The following is a 19,268-nucleotide window of genomic DNA, read 5'->3' as shown; positions in this document are numbered from 1 at the left end:
AGCCCCGAGACACCCCACAGTCAAGTGGTTTAGTAATTGAAGTGAAAGGGGAAAGAAATGCTGCTTGTGTCCTGCCTTTACAGGCAAGATTTAAGGCAGGGCCATGCCTGAACTTTGACTTGAACACTCATCAGCCCATTAAAACAATAGACTGAGAGACTGTATCGAACACTGATGATAAATCAAAAGAGACTACCATTGCCATAGCTTTCTGGTCAAGATTGTCCTTTATGAATCCCGACACCTTCAGGAGAACGTACTGAGTGCTGTAACCTGCACGAAAAGCAGATTGCGTATTTGTAAAAGGTGGTTAAATTCCCCAAAAATGTAAGAGTTGACTATTGACTAGTTTCTCCAACATTTTAGCTGCTGCAGGTAAGAGAGAAATGGGTCTAAAGTAACTGAGCACCTTGAGGTCCGCATTGGGTTTCTTCAGCAAAGCCAGCAAGAGGGCCTGCTCCACAGCACAACAGCAGACTACAAGGGGGAATTAATCCGCTTGTTCAGAATGGGATTGACCGGTGGAGAGACCAGTTTAAAAATGCCCGGAGGATATTGGACAAGAGGCAGCCCAGACTTACAATTGGACAGTATAAAGAATGAGTCCAACAGTTAGATCTGTTTAAAATTAGACAGAATAAGAACTCTTATCCAGGCTGGTTAGCAGCGCCCCTGAGTTGGAAACTGGCTGTAAATCATTTTGATTTTATTAAAAAAGAAGTTGGAGAGCTCCTCACAGAGGTTAGCAGAAGGAGTTAGATGGTTTTGGGTGGCACTAGGGGACAGAAAGGCGTTAACATCCTCTGAACTATGCCAGTTTTGTATCGTATTATTGATCTAGTTATAAACTTTGATATCAAGGGAATTTTGTTTAAAAATTGTTTTGCAGTTTCCCTTTTCTGCTATCGAAACAGTGTGTTTTGGTAAGATAAAACAAAACATGTAACCGAATGTCCGACGTGTTTAGTGTAAAAATAGTGAGCAGCACCACAAATACCAAAGTGACAATTGTCATTTCAATTGACCAGAGCACCGGCACAAAAAAAGACCAGTTGAAACCATTCACACAAAATTGAATGCTTTTTATCCATTTTTCTCTTCAAACAAGTCAGTGGGGTACAACAGTTTGACACAAAGTTGTTACTTCCAGCAACCTTTATCTAATGAACAGGTGGCAGGATCTTCTCATGGAGAAAATGTGAGACGACTTTGAAGCAAAAGATACAGCACATAAATGCAATGCTGACTTAATTATTTCTTGTATTTGCTCTTCTGGTTGCCGATATTGAAAACAAGGCTACACTTTGCTACGATACACAGAAAATGTGCAAATGTTTCTACCTCAAACCAAATGGCTTCTGGGCCTACTAGAGTCATGAAACTTAGCAACCATATTGAAATTAAGAGACTTCAAATTAATAAGAAAACTACATCCACATTTGATGATACCATGTTATCAGTGCACATTTTGATATACAGATGCAGAAAGACATTGACGTTAAAGCAATAGAAATACAAGATTATTTTCTCAGATTAATGCCATTCTGAAGAAGGCTTCTCAAGCTCGGTGCCTGTGCTGACCATCTCAACATGCTTTATAGTTGGCTGATCATAACACATTAAAATTTGTAATTCTTGATAGAAAGACTTTGACCACTTATACTTCCATTAGACTGCGCTTTCAACTTTCTCAGAGTTGGTTTGAAAGTAGACAGTGGTCCCCTAGTTACCGCCCAAACAAACATTTGTTTAAATTCAAAAACTGAAAAGGCCCCAATGGGACCTCTTCCCTTTTAAGAGTGGGCTTCCACTTACCACACCAACTTGGGGGGGTGAGGGAGTTAGTAACTTTTTCAGTGGTTTGTAACCATTATATTGGTCCATAACCATTGAAAGAGATTGATTGGAATGGCTATTTGGAAGGAAGGAATGAATGCAACACACCCCTTCAAAATAGCGATTCCTTTTTAATTTCTAAACCCTATTAAGGAATGAGAAAAACTTAGACTACTAAAATGGGTTTAGTGCATTGCAAAAAGCATTTTTGCCATTGTGAACTACATATTTCAGTCACATAGTTTCTTAATGCAACGAGGAATTGAGATCTGTAGATTTATATGAATGTTCGTTTTAAAAAGTATTTCAACACCTGCTTCTACCTCAACCACATGCCGGTAATTTTATTTGCAAGTGCAGTGTACCCAGTTATTATTCCATCGTCCTGTTAAACTTACGTTCTGTACTTTTGCTATTTTTTTACAGGTACATACCAAGGACAGTGGATGGGAGGAATGCGCCATGGGTATGGTGTTCGCCAAAGTGTGCCATACGGTATGGCTACCGTGATTCGTTCACCTCTAAGAACTTCTCTTGCCTCACTTCGTAGTGAGCAAAGCAATGGCACAGTTCTACATGATATCTCTGGGGACAGTCCAGCAGGTACAAGAGGTGGTTTCGTACTGAATTTTCATAGCGACACTGAATCATTGGATGGTAAGAAAAAAGGTCTGTTTAGAAGAGGTTCCTTTCTTGGTAGTATAAAACTAAAAAAATCTGAATCTAAGACCTCAATCTCCAGCAAACGCAGTTCTGTCCGAAGTGAAGCGACAATGAGTAGGATAAGTTCTAGTGATGCTAACTCTACGATCAGTTTTGGTGATGGCGATTTTGATTATTGTCCAGTAGAAGACCACGTTGATGCCACCACAACGGAAACCTACATGGGAGAGTGGAAGAATGATAAGCGCAATGGATTTGGCATTAGTGAGCGCTCCAATGGTATGAAATATGAAGGAGAATGGTTGAATAATAAAAGGCATGGATATGGATGTACGTTGTTTCCAGATGGGACTAAGGAAGAAGGAAAGTATAAAAATAATGTTTTGGTCCGTGGAATACGAAAGCAACTTATTCCAATAAAGAACACAAAAACTAAGGAGAAAGTTGATCGAGCAATAGAGGGAGCACAACGGGCAGGTGCTGTGTCAAGAACAAAGGTGGAAATAGCAGTATCAAGGTAGGAACTGTTATTGTGCATGCACGTCCCATATCCTGTACATTAGATCTTTGTGCTGTTTTTTCTGTTCATATAAACTAACTCACCGCACACTGTGATAACATTCTACCTAAAATGTGTGGGTTTCTGGAGCCTTAAACATTTAATTTACTGATTACGATTGTGGAAAACCTTATTTTAAAGATCACCCCCAGATAATTCAATCCAGAATATGTAATTCTGCTGGTGACTGGCTCCAGTAAATGATTGATTGACCGTGACATTTGTAAAGTGGTGGTTACGAAATGGTGTCTTATTGCTAAATCAAAAAACGTATTACATTGTAAGCCGAACAATTTTTTAAGCAGCATGAAAAATTCAAGAAGCTTATCGATAAAACTACGATTATGGGGAAGTTTGTTTCAGAGAGGCTACCAGGTAAGAGAAAGAGTGCCTGCTGTAGTGTTCCGTCCTAATCTGAGGGTTAACAAACTAATTGAATAGCCTTGAGATGCCGAGTGGAGAATATTTAAAGGAGGATAATACCTGTAGTTTATTTGAAGATACTTTGGTCTTTGTGCACCCTGAACGATGTCCCAGACCAATTTTTAAACAGTATTTGCATGGCTACAGGAAACTGAATGCTTATTTTTTCTGATTTACTTGAGGCAAAACGTGGCGGTGATAGTTTTAAACCAGCTGTAGTCTATTCAAAAAATATTTAGGGAGCCGTAGGTGTGTAGTCCATTTACCACAAAATAACTGTCTGGCTCAACAGAAAGTAAGTGGTTTCCTAACTGTTCTGATTAGAACAAACTTTACTGACCTGTGGAACTACAGAGGAATCAAAAATTAAACCAAAGTTTAAGGCCACCTCCACTAGCTCTGGGAGGGAGATTGAGTAGCCTACCATGGCCAATCCAAACTAGAGAGGTCCTCTAAACAACAGAACCTACGTTTTAACAGAAATAATCATTAAGGTGTCTAAACAAGAAAGTTGTTTGTTTATGCAATCTCTTAGCAAGAAAAGGTAGCAATGAAATTGGCATATAATACCTGAAATCAGAATGTCCCTGTGAAGGAGCACTACAAAGGCTTTTCTCATTTGATAACGGTGTTTATGGTTTTTGGTAGTTGTATAATCAGTGTATTTGAACTGAGGCTCTGAGCTGGAGCTTCAGTCTTTTAATGGCTCTAAAAAGTGAGAAAGGGTCTAATGGTCACCAGAAAAAGAATTGCAATATCCATAGTACTCATTTCAATGCAAGCCCTGGTGTCTAATAGTCTCATTAGTCCTCAATCCTGCTGAAGACTCTGGCTACCCAATTTCCTGAGGCCATTGCTCCTGCGACTAGAACCTATTGAGTAATAAAATTATGGTATCACTCTCTGATGGTATTTTCTACCCAGGAGCGTTATTGATCTTGCATGTCAGCAGTTGCTGGCTGTATAGGCATCAACTTTTGAAAAATGTATGGGGACAAAACCTAGGTTAAGCTTCTGACTCAGCCAATGCTTGGTGTCATGCTGAGTTTGTCTCCACCCTGCTAAATTCCACTCTGAAAAATAACGTCGGGATTGTTTTCAGTCATGTTTATGTTTGTTTATGTTTAACCAATTTATAAAGCGCACTTAGACCAAGGTTTCATGGCGCTGTTGAGGATGTACTGAGTAGCCAGTTCTGAATGGTAGCAGTGGGATAGGATTACTCGTGTGCCTGTGTAAACAGCCATGTCTTAAGCTGTTTTCTGAATTGGAGCAGGTGGGGACAAGAACGGATCTCCCATGGGAGTGAGTTCCAAAGTTGTGGCGCCAAGTAGCCAAAACGGCTTCCGCCGTGCCGTTTGCGTTTAAACTTTGTGCTGACCAGCAAGTTTTGATGTTTAGAGCGAAGGTCACGGGAGGGAGTGTATCTCACGATTAAGCTGTTAATAAACATAGGACTGTAACAGTTTAGGGACTTAAATGTGAGACAGGCGGTTTTGAAGGTGGCACGTTGGAGAAGTGGGAGCCAGTGGAGCTTTTTTATCAGGGGTCTGGCCGATTGCCACTTGGGTTGTTGGTATATCAATCGTGCCGCCTGGTTCTGCACAAGCTGGAGTCTCTTGATCTGAAAAGAGGGAAGGCCTAAATAGATTGAGTTTGCATAATCTAAATGCGACAGGACTAGGCCAATCACAGCTTGTATCAATGCTGCCCGGGTGAGCAGGTGATGTATCTTCTGGATTTTACGTAGTTGGAAGAAACATTTAGAAACAACTGCTCCCACCTGGGTGTTGAGGGACAGGTCTCCATCAATAATCACCCCTAAGCTTTTTACGGAGGAGGAAGGTTTAGGAAAAGGCCCCAATTCGGACGGCCAATAGTGAGGGCCCCACGAAATGCGACTGTCTCCTATCAGCAGTACTTCCGTCTTTCCAGGGTTTAGCTTCAAATGGTTATAATCCATCCAGTGACGGATGAACACCATAGAATCCTGAAAGTTGGTGATAGATTCGATAGAATTATCTATTGTGAAGGAGAGCTGCAGATCATCTGCATAGTTGAATGTTTTTACTTTCCTCCGTTTCAAGGCTTTGATCAGGGGGAGTAGGTAGATGTTAAATAGATGTGGGGACAGGGAGGAACCCTGGGGGACCCCACATGTTGAACTTAACTCAGGAGCTGTGAAGTTAGCCAGGCGAACCGCCTGTGAGCGATCTTCCAGAAATGAGGTAACCCATCTCAAGGCCTTGCCCTGCAAGCCTGCCCGTCCGACACGGTCCACCAAGATCTTATGGTCCACCGTGTCGAACGCGGCTGATAGATCTAAAAGGACTAAGGCCTGAGGGGTTCCAGTGTCAGCCTCCCTACGGAGGTCATCCAGCACTGTCAAGATAACCATCTCAGTTGAATGACCTGGACGGAAGCCTGCCTGGTGGGGATCCAAGTGTCCAGACTCTTCTATGAAGGTGGACATGGATTTAGCAACATGTGCCTCCAAGACCTTGGCTAGGAATGGGAGCAGGGAGATGGGGCGATAATTAGACGCGTCAGCTAAATTGGTACCGACCTTTTTGATCAGAGGGACCACTGTAGCGTCCTTGAATGATTTAGGGACGCAGCCTTGGGTAAGTGATGAATTTAATAAAGAGAGGGCGGGTTGGGGAATGATGGAGAAGACTTCCCTCAATATATGAGGGGGACAGCAGTCTCTGGGGGAACCCGATTTGACCTTGGACATCAAGGAAATAAGAGATTCGTGATCGATCGTTGGAAAACTATCCAGAGTATGATTGTTCATGAAGGAATCGGATGAGATCGCAGCTGATGAGGAGCATACAATACTGGCTTTGATTGTAATGATCTTTTCTATGAAGAATGTATTTAATTTGTCACATAATTCCTGTGTAGGAATAGGTTTAGACGTCACTCTATCAGGGTTGGATAGTTCATCCACTATTGAGAAGATTTCTCTTGATTTGTTTGTGGACGTTAGAATCTTAGAGGAGAAGTAATCTATCTTGGCTGATTTGATTGCTATATTATATTTTGCCTGCTCTGATTTATAGATAAGCTTGTCTCCAGGGTCATAGCGAGCTCTCCATCTCCTTTCCTTTTGGCGGAGTAATAGTTTCATCTCCTTTAATTCGGGGGAGAACCATTTATGGGCATCTGCCTTCCGATTTATCTTGATTTTTTTGAGAGGGGCAAACTGATCACTTGCTGTTTTTAACCAGCTGGAGATTTGAGCGTCCAATAAGTCCACGTTCTGGTCCGGATTAGGTGTCGAGCCAGCCAGAAAGTTTTTAAAATCAGATAGATCAATGGATTTCCAACATCTAGCCGTTCCACCCTCGACCAGGGGGGATTTAGTCTTGATAGCCAGAGTGAGGTGGAATGTAACTAGACAGTGATCGGACCATATACATGGGGCTACCTGTAATGCGGAGATGATCGGGGTTGTTGTCCAGACATGGTCCAGTATGTGGCCTTTATTGTGAGTAGGTGAGGAGATGTGTTGTGTAAAATTGAAATTAGATAAAAGATTGGTGAATTCGAGTGAATGGGGGCCGCCAGCTTGGTCGCCATACCAGTAGTTGAAATCGCCGATAAGCAGAATATTGGCGTATTTGATTGCTAAGTTAGCTATCTGTTCACTCAAGGTGATGGGGAAAAGTGGCATGGACTGAGGGGGTCTATATACGACCACACAGATCAAGGATGTGTGATCTGAATCAAGTTTGATCACTAAATTATCTGCAGCGGCTACATTGAGGGGATCAATCGATGTAAATTGGTGTTGGCGGCGGATAATGGCGGCCACTCCACCACCAGCTTTTCCTGCTGGGCGGTCGGAGTGGAGGATGTAGTAGTCAGAGGGGATGGCGGCCAGTATGTCAGGAGCCGAGTCCGGAGTTATCCATGTTTCCGTGAGAAACAGTATATCAGGTAGGTCAGAGGAGAGTAAGGTGAAAGTAAGGTCATAAGCTTTCTTTCTCTCTTCAGCTGCCACCTGTTTGTCCATCTTCAAAATACTTACGAAATGTGTTTCTCTCTTCCAGACTCAGTTAGAAGAACTGTTATAGATTCTTTAATAATTTCATGATTGGATTAGGAAACTTATTTCTAGTAGGTTAAACGTTTTACGAAAATGTTGCCGAATACTCGTCTCAGACTACTTCCTTGCCAATCAGTTGCTTCCCTCTTGAAAGATGTGACTGACTTCCAGTTCAGAAATGTGTGCTATTTTTCCAACTTTCCTAATTTCAAGACTTGTTAGTAGTTTGTCTCTGTACAGCTCTTGGACAGCCATTATCAAGTAGCTATGCGCTTTAAATACCTTAAAATGCATATAGTCAGTAAGAGGATGTTCACATCTCTAGCCCATCTGCTTTCCCTTGATTCCTAGTCCTCCACTCTTTCCAAACCCCTACTTGCCTGCAGAGGAATTAGGAAGACTCAGAACTTTATTCCAGTCTCCAGCCCATCTGACAATGCTTGGCATATATAGGGGAAAAGAAGACCCTAATCTTTTCCGCCTTTTTCAGTGAGAGCAGCTGGAATTGGAGGGACCTGGCTGTAAGCCCATCCCCTTATAAAATAGTGAATTGCACCCACCGTATTTGTGTTGTCCCTGCTGATGCACCTCAGCCTTTGGTAGAACCCGGTCCCTTTCCCAGGTTTTGTGAAGTGCTGATATTGCTGTATGGTCCTTGTCTGAAGTCCCGCCTTGGCAGATCTTTAGGCTGTGCAGATGTATGTATCTATATGGTATTTCTATAGCGCGAACCTAGCAAAAAGGCAGCGGCGCGCTCTGCATAATCAAATCCCAGATCTATGGGGGAATAAAAAGCGACTTGTTTCAAGTTCATGGATATGGTACAGATGGATCCCCAACTCCCTAATCTGCAGTGACTCAATTCCCAACAGTAACTGCTCATTCTGCTGACTGTGGGGATCACCTTAATGGAGTCCGGTAGTGCTAGATTATGCAGAATGGATGACCCGTGACAAACCTCAGAGCAAATACCTGAGTATTCATCCCAGAGAACAGGGGTTGCCTTTTCACATTACCTATTAGGCTTTTTCAGTTTAATACGAAAAGGGCACATCTATAGTGGCAAGAGAGCAATCAAAATTATGACAAAATGATGGGGACACCACCTGCACAACATCTTGAAGGAGTAGAGAAGGGCATGGTTCAAAAGGAGAATAGATTTTGATAGAGTTTAGGCAGAAAATACCTTCTTTACAGTGCTAGATAGAAACTAGAAACATTTGTAAACATCAACTAAAAAGGATACTGTTCAGCAGATTATGTTCTTCGTGACTGTAATAGAATGTCTAATGTTTTTAAATTTGGATTTGAAAATATCTAATAAGGAAGAACATAGTTCTTGGAAGGAGAAATCATTTTGGTAAAAGAGCCCAAGTTGTTGAGCTCATTGAAGACCTCAAAGGTAGCTTTCATATAATTAGAGGTATGAAAATTCTGTCTCGATAGTGAGAGACGCTGGCAGCAAATAGCTTTTTTTAATAAAAACACGCCATCGCTTTACTTTTTCATCTTTTTAAAAACGGATCTAATATTTTTTGGAGTAGCTAAAGATGGAAAAAAGAAGAGCAGTATAATCTCTCAAGGATAAAGAGCACAATTCTTCTACATTAATGAGGATTGAGGTTTAGAGAAAAGACCACCAAATACATGACCTGCTTGATGTATGGGTTTTGTGATGTGATAATTTGTTTGAACACGCGAAGGAATCAAATATCTTAGTAACACTGTGCACTGGTATAATTCCCCCATGTCTCAGAATTATGAAGTTCTAAAAGCATAAGGACTCAAACAATAGATAGAAGAGATAAAACTTCACCAAAGGAGAAATATACTACCAGTGGAGAACAGCCACACACAAAATCCTTGCGTTTGAGGAAAGGAAGATAGGACAAGCAATTAACTCTACAACCCTTAAAGACGTGTAGGGTGATCTGTGACCCTTAAAGATTCTTTATAAATGTTTTCCCCTCTCCTTTACTGTGGCTCCTCTGAAAAACTCTACCATTATGCATGAAACTGAGATTACTGGTTGAGAGTGGGGAAACCCTACTAAAGCAGCAACCACATTTCTTGTTTTGGTGAAATACATGCAAACTCCAAAATAACCTTTACTTAATCATCTGCTAGCTTTGCTAAAGCAATCAAGCGTTACTTAGAGTCAATGTGTAAAGTATTCATGCCGCACACAAATAGTAAGAGAATGAAAACGCAGCATAAGAAAAATCTCCCACAAATTTAAAACAATAGAGTAAAATGTAATACATTATTTAACACCAAAACAACAAAAAGCCAATTAGTAGATTCGCAAATATGCAATTTAAAAGATTTAGGTGAGGATAGTGCCAAAAAGCACAAATTGCTACTCGCTGTTATCTCGTCGTGCGAGTCAGGGTGAAAGTTAAAAGTTCATTGTGATCACCCTGATGTGCAGGCCCTGATACAGGGACCAGTGTAGTCTCACTGAAAGAGTTCCCTCCTGGAGTCCAGTGCGAAGAGTTCAGTTCGTGGTGGAGGGGACTGCGAGGAGCAGGGCAAGCATTGCAGAGGATAGTCACTGTAGCACGAAGAGCAGACAGGGCGTCGCAGGCAATTTTTTTTTCTGTAGCACAAAAATCCTGTAAGTCGTCGTGGATGGTGGCTGCTAGAGATTCACGTTGACTGTCACCGAAACTGTTGATGCTATAGTGCAAAGTGCAGCTTCTGAGTTGTTGGTTGTCGCTGCAGGTCACTGTAGCGCAAAGAGTTGGTTCATCAGCACTTAGTGTTGGTGGACACGTGGTCCATCTCCCCCATATTCAGTTGACGCCACTGCTAAAGGAGATTTGTTCTTTGGCCATAGACCATTGCAGGGGCAGACAGGGTTCTAATGTAATACCCCTGAGGTGTGCCCATCCCTCCCAGATTTTATGATGTTTCTGAGGGCATCCTCTTGTCAGGTATATCGGACAATCCAGTTCCATGCAATGATCCTTATTTTTGGCCAATCGTTTAAGACTGAGCAGCTGTAGCCTTCCACGCCTGTTCTATGTCCATTTTGGCTGCTACTAGGCCTAACCAGAGCAGAGCCATCTGATACCTGTTCCCTTCTACATCGCCTGTTATGTAGAGAAGTGTTATTTTGGGGCATCAGGGTATCCTCCATCCCAGAACCTGCTCTAAAGTCCCTAGCACCCCATTCCAGAAGGGAGACAGTGTTGGGCAGTGCCAAAACGTGTGGACCAAATCTCTGACTGTGCTAGCACATCTAAGGCATGCACCTGAAGCGATCAAACCCAGCTGGAACAACCTAGCACCGGTGAGGTAAATGGGGTGAAGAAGCTCCCACCGAATCAGACGGAATTGGGTAGCTATCACTGCCTTTCTGTAGGCAGCCACCACCTTAGTCAAGTCCTCGTCATTAAGTACACCCAGGTCCCGCTCCCATGCCTCCATCACCCCTGCCATGCAATCCAGCATGTTGTGAAGTAACATTCGATATATTTTCGATAGCTTGTGTTCAGGAATATTAGTCAGTAGGAGTTTCGCTTCCAAAGAGGAAAATTCAGGAATGACCCGCACAGGCTTTATGTAGGGAGTGAGTGCGTGTTGGAGTTGAAGATATCGGAAGAACTAGCTATAGCGTAGGTTAAATCCTGCTTGTAGGTCTTGGAAGGATTTCAGTGATCCGTTTCGGATGTATGACATTACAACGCATGCTTTTACCACGCATGCCTTTACATCGCAACTTTAACAACGCATGCCTTTACAACGCATAGTGTTGAGGGGTGCTGGATAGTGAATAGTTTAATTTACTATTCCAACTCCAGTCCCCGTGGATAGTAGGGAAGGTGTTGGATAGTAAATTAAATCTATTCCCTATCCTAGAGCGCCCCCCAGCGCAATGCGTTGTAATGGTTGCGTTGTAATAGTTGCGTAGTAAAGGCACTGCGTGGTAAAAGTTGCGTTGTAAAGGATGTTTCCCATACGTTTCGCATCAAGTCGCCTAGTACGGACATAACTATCGTGTCCCATGCATAAAAACTGCGAAGTGCTGAGACCCGTGGAAGGCAAGTCCCCTCTCTATAGGAGGGTCTCTAAAGTCTCCAAACTTCCCTTTGTGCAGAATGCAAATTAGCCAAGCTTACATATTAAAATCCTGGTTTTCTAATCAATAAGGTCAACCTCTCCTTTTCTAACTAGAGGCATAATATTTTACCCCTCAAAGCCAAGATGTCTGTCATTAGTGCACTCTATTTATAGATAAACACAACATAACTTGTAGGGCTATATTTATGCATTGTTTATTGTTCTTGTCGGTTGGAAGAGCAGATTCAATGTCTGTAGTTAAATACAGCTGGGGCTAGGTCTCCTTAAGTATCATTAGGTCTAGATTTTGTTCATTGACTATAATGTTTACTTTAAGTATATGCTTAGGCATTTAACTCCTATTTAATAAGTATTTCAAATTAGAGAATGGTGTCTTCCCCCTTGTGGTGGGATGGTAAGTCCTTACTTTAGCATCAATCTCCGCATGTCGAATTTTATTTGCCCAGTTTTGTGAGAGAAACTGGTCCTTACCAAACACTAAACCGTTACCATTCTGAAAACCAAAAAATGAAGATGACTGCATGAAGTTAAAAGGCAAAATGTTCTCTGTTCTTTGTTGTACTTTCTTGGATGTACGCAGGTGGACTCTCTCCTTGGCGAGGTCCCAGTTTTTTGAAAAAACGGTTCGGATTTGCGTGAGGAGAATTCGCAACCCCAGTTAAATATTATAAATCTTAAAACCTTAAGATCTGTACCTGTGCCTCCACCTGATGATTCATTTTCTGTAAATCATCTTCAGGTGTAAAATATTAACTCCCTTGGGTGGCTTTGTGACATGCTCTTGTCTAAAATTCCAGACCCCAGATGTAGAGGGGCATGTAATGTTCATTTCCCTGGTGCTGGGGAATAAGCAATAGCAACCACTGTACAGACTAACACTGTGGTCATCTGAAGAACTAGGAATCTGAAAGAGACTTCCAGCCATAGATTTCATACCTTTGAATTATCCCCAGTAGTCTGAATGAATCTAAACGCTGCTAGGTGGTGTCATTTGGCTCTGTGTGGTGTCGTTGGCATTCTCCATGCTGGAAGTGATGTACACAGTACCTAAATGGGCATCACAAGCGCTGACAATAGTTCTTTTCTTTATGCGCCAGTCAGTGCAGATACAGAAAGAGCTATTGCTTAGTTAGCTTTTTGCCCAAAATATTTGGATGTTTGTTCCTCCTGCTATGGCAGGAATGTCATCCTAGTAGGCCGACTTCAATCCCTGCAGTGCTTGTCACTGCTCAATGTAGGTGAAGGACCTTTACCTTGTTTGCCTCTGGTGACCGAAGGCCAGCTCTGATTGCAGCACCATGCACTGGAACGCCTTCAGGGAGCAATCCCTCAAGCTCCTGGTGGCTTGACGTGCGAGGATCCAGATTGAGAGGAAGGTCCAGGGTGTGGTTGTGAAATCTGAGATCCTTGTCACACTCAGTCGTCAGTCCATTCTGGAAAGTCCCGCCACAAAAAAGTCGTTGAAGCGTGCTTCCACTTCACTTTATCCGTCGGCCGAGGAGACGAGGGATCGTTACTTTAGGCCTGGCTCTGCGGTTGAGCCAGCGCCTGGGCGACTCGTCACCTCCCAAGATTTCCAGGAGCTGGAGCGACCCCTGCCCAACTGATAGAATTTTATGAGGTTGTGCACCTCATATTTGGGTGGCCGGTCCACCGGTGTATCTTTGGGCCCCGTGGGTTCGGGAAGGGGACCCCACTAGATTTACACATGCCGCTCCAGTACCAGTCAGGCCCCAGAGATCCACAGATGGATCTGGATCAGTGCCGGTTGTGCCATCTTGACCTTCCCTGGCACCGGTCCCAAGACCGACGCTCCTGGAGCCGCCAGCACCCACTAAGGGCACCATCTTCAATTCAGAGCCGGACGGGCGTCGCTCAACGCTGACTCCGGTGCCAACTGGAGCCGTGCCCTCCATGCCAGAGTCTGAGTCCTATTCTTATGGACTCGTGGAGGAATGGGAGTGGTCACTGGACCCTGAAGAATACCCTCCTTATAACACTTTAGAATGGTGTGAGGATTTGTTTGAAGTCAGTGGACTGGAAACCTCCCCAGACACTGATAAGCTTTCTCCCTCTATTTTGGCTATTGAGGAGGGAGCTTCGCAGTAGTGTTGAGAAGGGCAGCTGGGTTCCTGGACCTCAGCTTGCCCTCGGTGGCATTCAAGACAGAAGTCTTGATTGTTGTGTATAGATAGGAGTTTCCAGATCAGAGCTGCTTCTTCCTTTTAATGAGGCACTTACGGACATCCTTTTTGGGGCATGGATTCAAGCCAAGCACAGGGGCTCCTGTGAACAGGACGATTGCCAGCCACCACCGCCCTGCACCTGGAGACCCAAACTTCCTCTCCGAACACCCCACCCCAGAGAGCTTTGTAGTCCAATCTTCCACTTCCCACTACCCACTGCTGGTTCGGAATCCAAGAGGCTTGATAACTTCGGCAAGATTGTTTTTTTTCATCAGCCTAGCACTGATCTACTGCATGCCTTTTGGGCCCTATTCCCACACTTTGTGGGATCTGTATGTGCTGGTGCTGGCAGTGGTCCTGGAGCAGTCCCATGCCATACTATACCAGGCTGTCCCCGACGGAGGGATGCAGGGAAGTTCATGATTCGATGTGGACTACACACAACCGACTCACTGGGAAGAGCGGTTTCGACGGTGGCTTTGCCATGCCATGTCTGTTTGAGGACGACTGGCTTTTCGGGGGTTGTCTGAGCATTGCTTATGGACTTGCCCTTTGATAGCTTCTGTCTTTTCGGAGACAAGGTGGATTCAGCAGTGGAATGCTTTAAGGATATCGGGGCTAAAGCCAGGTCCTTTCCATGGCCCCTCACCACCCCATATCCTCCTTTTGCTCCTTTTGTGGGCACGGAAGAGGCTTTCAGACACGTTTGTACCCCCCAACCACCGTGGTGCGCAAGCTTCACAGCCTCTGTGTGCACAAGGACGTGGTATCTATCAGCCCTCAGGGCAGTCCAGCATGCTCCGATAGCTGCAGCCTTCAAACCCTAATTTGCACAGTTGCCATCATGGGCACCCAGTGGGTGGCAGGATTTGCCATCACCTGCCCCACTGGCGATCAATAACATTGTCAAAAATTCAATGGGGGAAAGGATCACTTCTCCTGAGTAACCAGGGTTTGTTTGTTATTCGTTTCGGATACCGATAAAAAACTCTCATTCACGTACCAAGGCTCGAATGGCGGTATGTCTTGGTTCTCCGCCTCGCTTTTAAGCTACATGACAGCATCATCATCGGGTTAGTTTACATGCTTCCTCCACCCGGAGGTGAATCACTGGTTAGTACAGGAGTGATTAGTGATGAAAGTGCGAGTGAAAATGATTCTTTAATTAAAAAGCTTGGGTGACCAGACAGAGCGAAATTTTATTGGGTCTGGAAACCAGGCTTGGTTAAAAATATATTGGCGTGCTTAGGAAGGGGAGTTAGGAGGTTTCCGCACCGTTTAATGTCCATAAAAAGGTCCACATGTTTCAGCCTTAGTTAGCCCAGGGGGGGTCAGGTAGGCTTTCTTCAGGACCTAGAAACTGTAGTGAAAAAAGTAGACGTAACCTTTTATTTAAGGTTTGGTCTAGGTATATTGTCTTGACTATGGTAAGGTCTGTTAGTACCTGTAAGAGAAGGGGGAGGCAAGACAGACAAGCATTTATGGATAGCGTCAATATGCACAATATCTATGATGGGTGCTGCCCGTGTACTGTAGTACAGGAGTAATGTAAAGAAACAAAAAAATGGCAATTCTTTTCATACAATGACAAAATTCACTCAGTCCCATATGGCAAAGGGTCTCTCATTGTTTATTATTCACATAATGCATCGACCTGACAGCTCAGTTTGTGGCGGTTGGTAATGTGATAGCAGGCCTATGCTGATTATTTAGCATTGACACAATGAGCGGCGCGGTCTAAGATTAAAGCATTCGCTTCCTGTTTTGATCTCGCTGTACTATCAGTCGATTTAGATTTGGCCTTTAATGTTAAGAGTTCGACGAGTGTTGCATTATATGTGGAATATATGTGTCTCTTAAAGGGTTGTCTTGTTTGTATTTTGTGATCGTGACGGCTGAGCCCATGATTTTAAACAGGTACGTGATGCGCAAGTTGTTAAAGGTGAGTATAATCAAGGAGTTTTAATCTAGTTCCTGCCACAGGCCCATTGTATAGATGGAGACGGTAATTGAGGCTAGGGTAGCTTGTATAATTGTATCGGCATCGCCCATGTCGTAGCGTGTGGTGCATGATTTGTATTACTCGTTTAAATGTCTCCACTATGTTTGAGGTTAGGACCGCCACGGGTGCATTGCTTGAATAAAGCGTTTTTTGTGGCGGAGGTGGCTGGCTCGTGGTGGAAATGCTATTAGTCTCAGCTGTGGTGGACGCATGCTCTCCCCGCTTTTCCCCTCTTTTGCCTACCTTATTGGTGTTTGTTTAAGACTTCATCGGGCATCAAGAGATGGTGTCACCTGCTGGAGGAACCTACATTTAAACATAACGCATTACAAATGTTGCAACAAAGATACGTTACGGTTCTGTCGGGTCGTTTCTCGCTGGCGTTGGTTCTACCTCTTGCGCAGGGGGTGCACAACTTGTGCTCGCTCTGCCTCTCGGAACCCAGATTAGAAAGGAGATTGTTTCCTGTCTCCTTATGGTGATGTTGATAGCAATGGAAAAAGACTATGCTTATTGGAGCGATTAAAAATTAAGTGAATAAATGAACCTGGTTTAATTTATAAACAGGGGGCAGAAGATCTTATTATTTATTACCAGCCATTAGATGGAGTCTCTTTGTGAATTAACAAGTGCCACGTATTTATATGTGGGTGTCCGCTTGTGCCGAGGTCAGACTGCTTGTGCTGGCTCTTCCACGAGTATTACTGCTATTGTAGAACCTAATGAGGGTGTGGTGATCAATGGTAGAAAACTTAATTCAGTGAAGGGTACTCGTAATTGTTGGTATTGTGAAGCTGGTATTTCACCTTCATCCTTTTCGTTGATCAAACAGTACAGTGAGCACTGTATTTCCAATAGGGTATTGGTACTGTTAGAGTCTGCTTCATTAAGTTGACAGTGGTACTGTTAGGGTATGATTCATTGAGTTGACAAGGGTTGAGATAGTGATGCTCTGGAATCAATGGTTTCTATGGAGTCCTGGAGACTGTTCGAGCTCAGTCAATCAATAACATTGGACAGGTGGGTTTTGCAGATCATCCGAAAGGGCTACTACTCTGTTTTCTTCGAGTCTACTCCTCCCTTCATGCCACCTACTTGCCACAGGCTGATGGAGGACCACCTGTCCCATGGCCAAGGGAGCCATAGAGAGACCGCCTACGACAGAAGTAGATTGAGGTTGCTATTCCTGCTACTTTTTGGTGACCAAGACAGAGGCGTTTGTCCCATCCTCGACTTCCGCTCTCTCAATTTCTTCCTCAAGAAGAAGTTCAAGATGCTCACTCTTGCTCCGATACTGTCTGCCTTGGACCTGGGAGACTGGATAATACCGTTGGACTTGCAGGACGCATATTTTCAGATCCCCGTCCTGCCTGCCCACAGACGTTACCCGCAGTTCATGGTGGGTCACTAGCATTTGCAGTTTGCTGTTCTCCCCTTTGGTCATATCAGCGCCCCTTGGGTGTTCAGCTCATCTGCGGAGATCAAGGGTGCTGCCACCCACCTCCAGACTATGGCAGACCTCCTGCATTCTCTGGGGTTCACTATCAACATGCCAAAGTCACATCTGAGACTCTCACAGACTCTCTCTTTCATTGGGGCTGTTCTGGACACAGTGCCGTTTTCATGCCTATCCTCACAAACGTCCAGTCCAAGAAATTCAGGCTATGATACCTATGGTTCAGTCTAGATCCTGGATTTCGGTGAGACTGACTTTGAAGCTGCTGGTCCTTCGGGCCTCCTGCATCCTTCTTGCGACAGATGCCCGTTTGCATATGCGGCCTCTGCAGTATGACCCGAAGTTCCAGTGGGATGCAGCTTTATGGAAATCTCTTCAACATGGTCTAGAGCTTCGAGAGAACTGTAAAGGATCTGCAGTGGTGGTTAACAAGATGTGATTGGGTCAGCAGCTGTTCCCTTTCCCTTTCCCAACCAGTGGTGGGGAGATCATCTGGGAGAGGTGGAGATGGGAGGCCTCTGGTCTCAGCGTAATCTGGACCTCACATCAACCTGTTGGAACTCTGAGCAATCCTTCTAGAATGGAAAGCCTTTCAACCCTCCATCAAGGAAAGGCAAGTGCAGGTGTTCAGGTACAATACCCCTGCCATATGATACCTGCAATAAACAGGGCATGTACAGTTGTGTACCCTTTAAGAGGCTCTGCGTCTCTGGACTTGGCTGAAACATCAGGGCATTTCCCTTGTGGTTCAACATCTGGGGGGTTCTCTGAACGCCAAAGCAGACAGTCAGCTCCAGATTCCTAGCAGATAGCGAATGTCATCTCCATCTGAAGGTGATGCTAGGTCTCTTTGAGCAATGGGGAGATCCTTGGTTATATGTATTTCCGACCGTTGAGAATGCACAATGTCAGCAGTCCTGCATGCTAAAGTTTCCAAGCCGGCTCTCACTCAGAAATACTTTTCGTCTCGAGTGGAGCTTAGGCCTCATGTACTCCCTTTCACCCATACTACTCCTGTCTAGAGTTCTCAAGAAGATCAGAAACGAGTGGGCCAAAATCATCCTTGTGGTTTCGGACTGGGTGTGGAGAAACTGGTATCCAGAGCTATTGCGCTTGGCCATCTGTCCTCCGAACACACTGCCCCTTCGGGAGGATCTTCTGTCGCAGCAGCAGTGGTGGGTTCTCTACCCGAACCTGTCAATGCTCTGTTTTCTTGCATGGAGTTTGAGTGGCTTTCGACCTTCCTCCCGAAGTCTGAAATGTTATTTTGGCAGCCAGGCATTCCTCCAATAAGAGGGTATACACCTGCCAATTGGGGAAGCTTGTGGCATGGTGTACAGAAAGACAGTTTGGTCCCCTTTCTAGTCCTCCTTTCCTTTCTCAGATTCTCCTTTTCATCCTTTCTCCTGCCCAGCCGAGTTTTGCTGTGGGCACTCTGAAGGGCTATCTCACTGCTATCTCAGTTTTCTTCGGTTGTCTGATCAGCCATCCTTTTTTGTAAATAGAGGTTTCTGAAAGGTTTACAAAATATGTTTCCACCTTTTCCCTTTATTATACCCCAGTGGGACTTTAATTTCATCCTCACTTTCCTTATGTGCTCTCACTTTGAGCCCCTGCACAATTGTCCACTCAGGTTTCTTACCATCAAGACAGCCTTTCTCGTGGCTATAACATCTACTTTGAGGATCATTGAGCTTCAGGCCACGTAATCCAAGACTCCTTACCGGATCATCCACCCAGACAAACTGGTGATTCGTACAATTTTAAATCTTCTGTAGGAGAATTCCTTTCTGTACTTGCAATTACATTATGTTGCAGTTGTTGAGCTGCAGTAGGATGTGGGCTCTGGTAAATTCAATACACGTGGCATTACATCTGAATAGAATAGCATGCTGCCTATAATTTCAGACCTGCCAAACGATACCATTCTCCCATTCTTTGCACTCTTCAGGATTCCCAACATGGTTTAGGTAGGAGTGCGTGCACTTCCTTTCTCTTTGCCT

The 19,268-nt window shown here is 44.1% G+C and overlaps 1 protein-coding gene across 1 annotated transcript in view; it reads left to right on the top strand.

The window, feature by feature from the left end:
- JPH1 (junctophilin 1) overlaps nt 1-19,268 on the top strand; it is a 588,508-nt gene that overhangs the window by 99,957 nt on the left and 469,283 nt on the right. Inside the window, exon 2 of the mRNA XM_086965899.1 lies at nt 2,263-3,016. Coding sequence (XP_086822025.1) covers nt 2,263-3,016 — 754 coding nt within the window. The remainder of the gene's footprint in view (nt 1-2,262; nt 3,017-19,268) is intronic.

Source organism: Lissotriton vulgaris, chromosome 4_1 (genome assembly GCF_964263255.1).
Source record: "Lissotriton vulgaris chromosome 4_1, aLisVul1.2, whole genome shotgun sequence".
Taxonomy (NCBI): Eukaryota; Metazoa; Chordata; class Amphibia; order Caudata; family Salamandridae; genus Lissotriton; species Lissotriton vulgaris.
The sequence above is the reverse complement of the archived record's forward strand: the minus strand, read 5'-3'. Positions and strand labels throughout refer to the sequence as shown.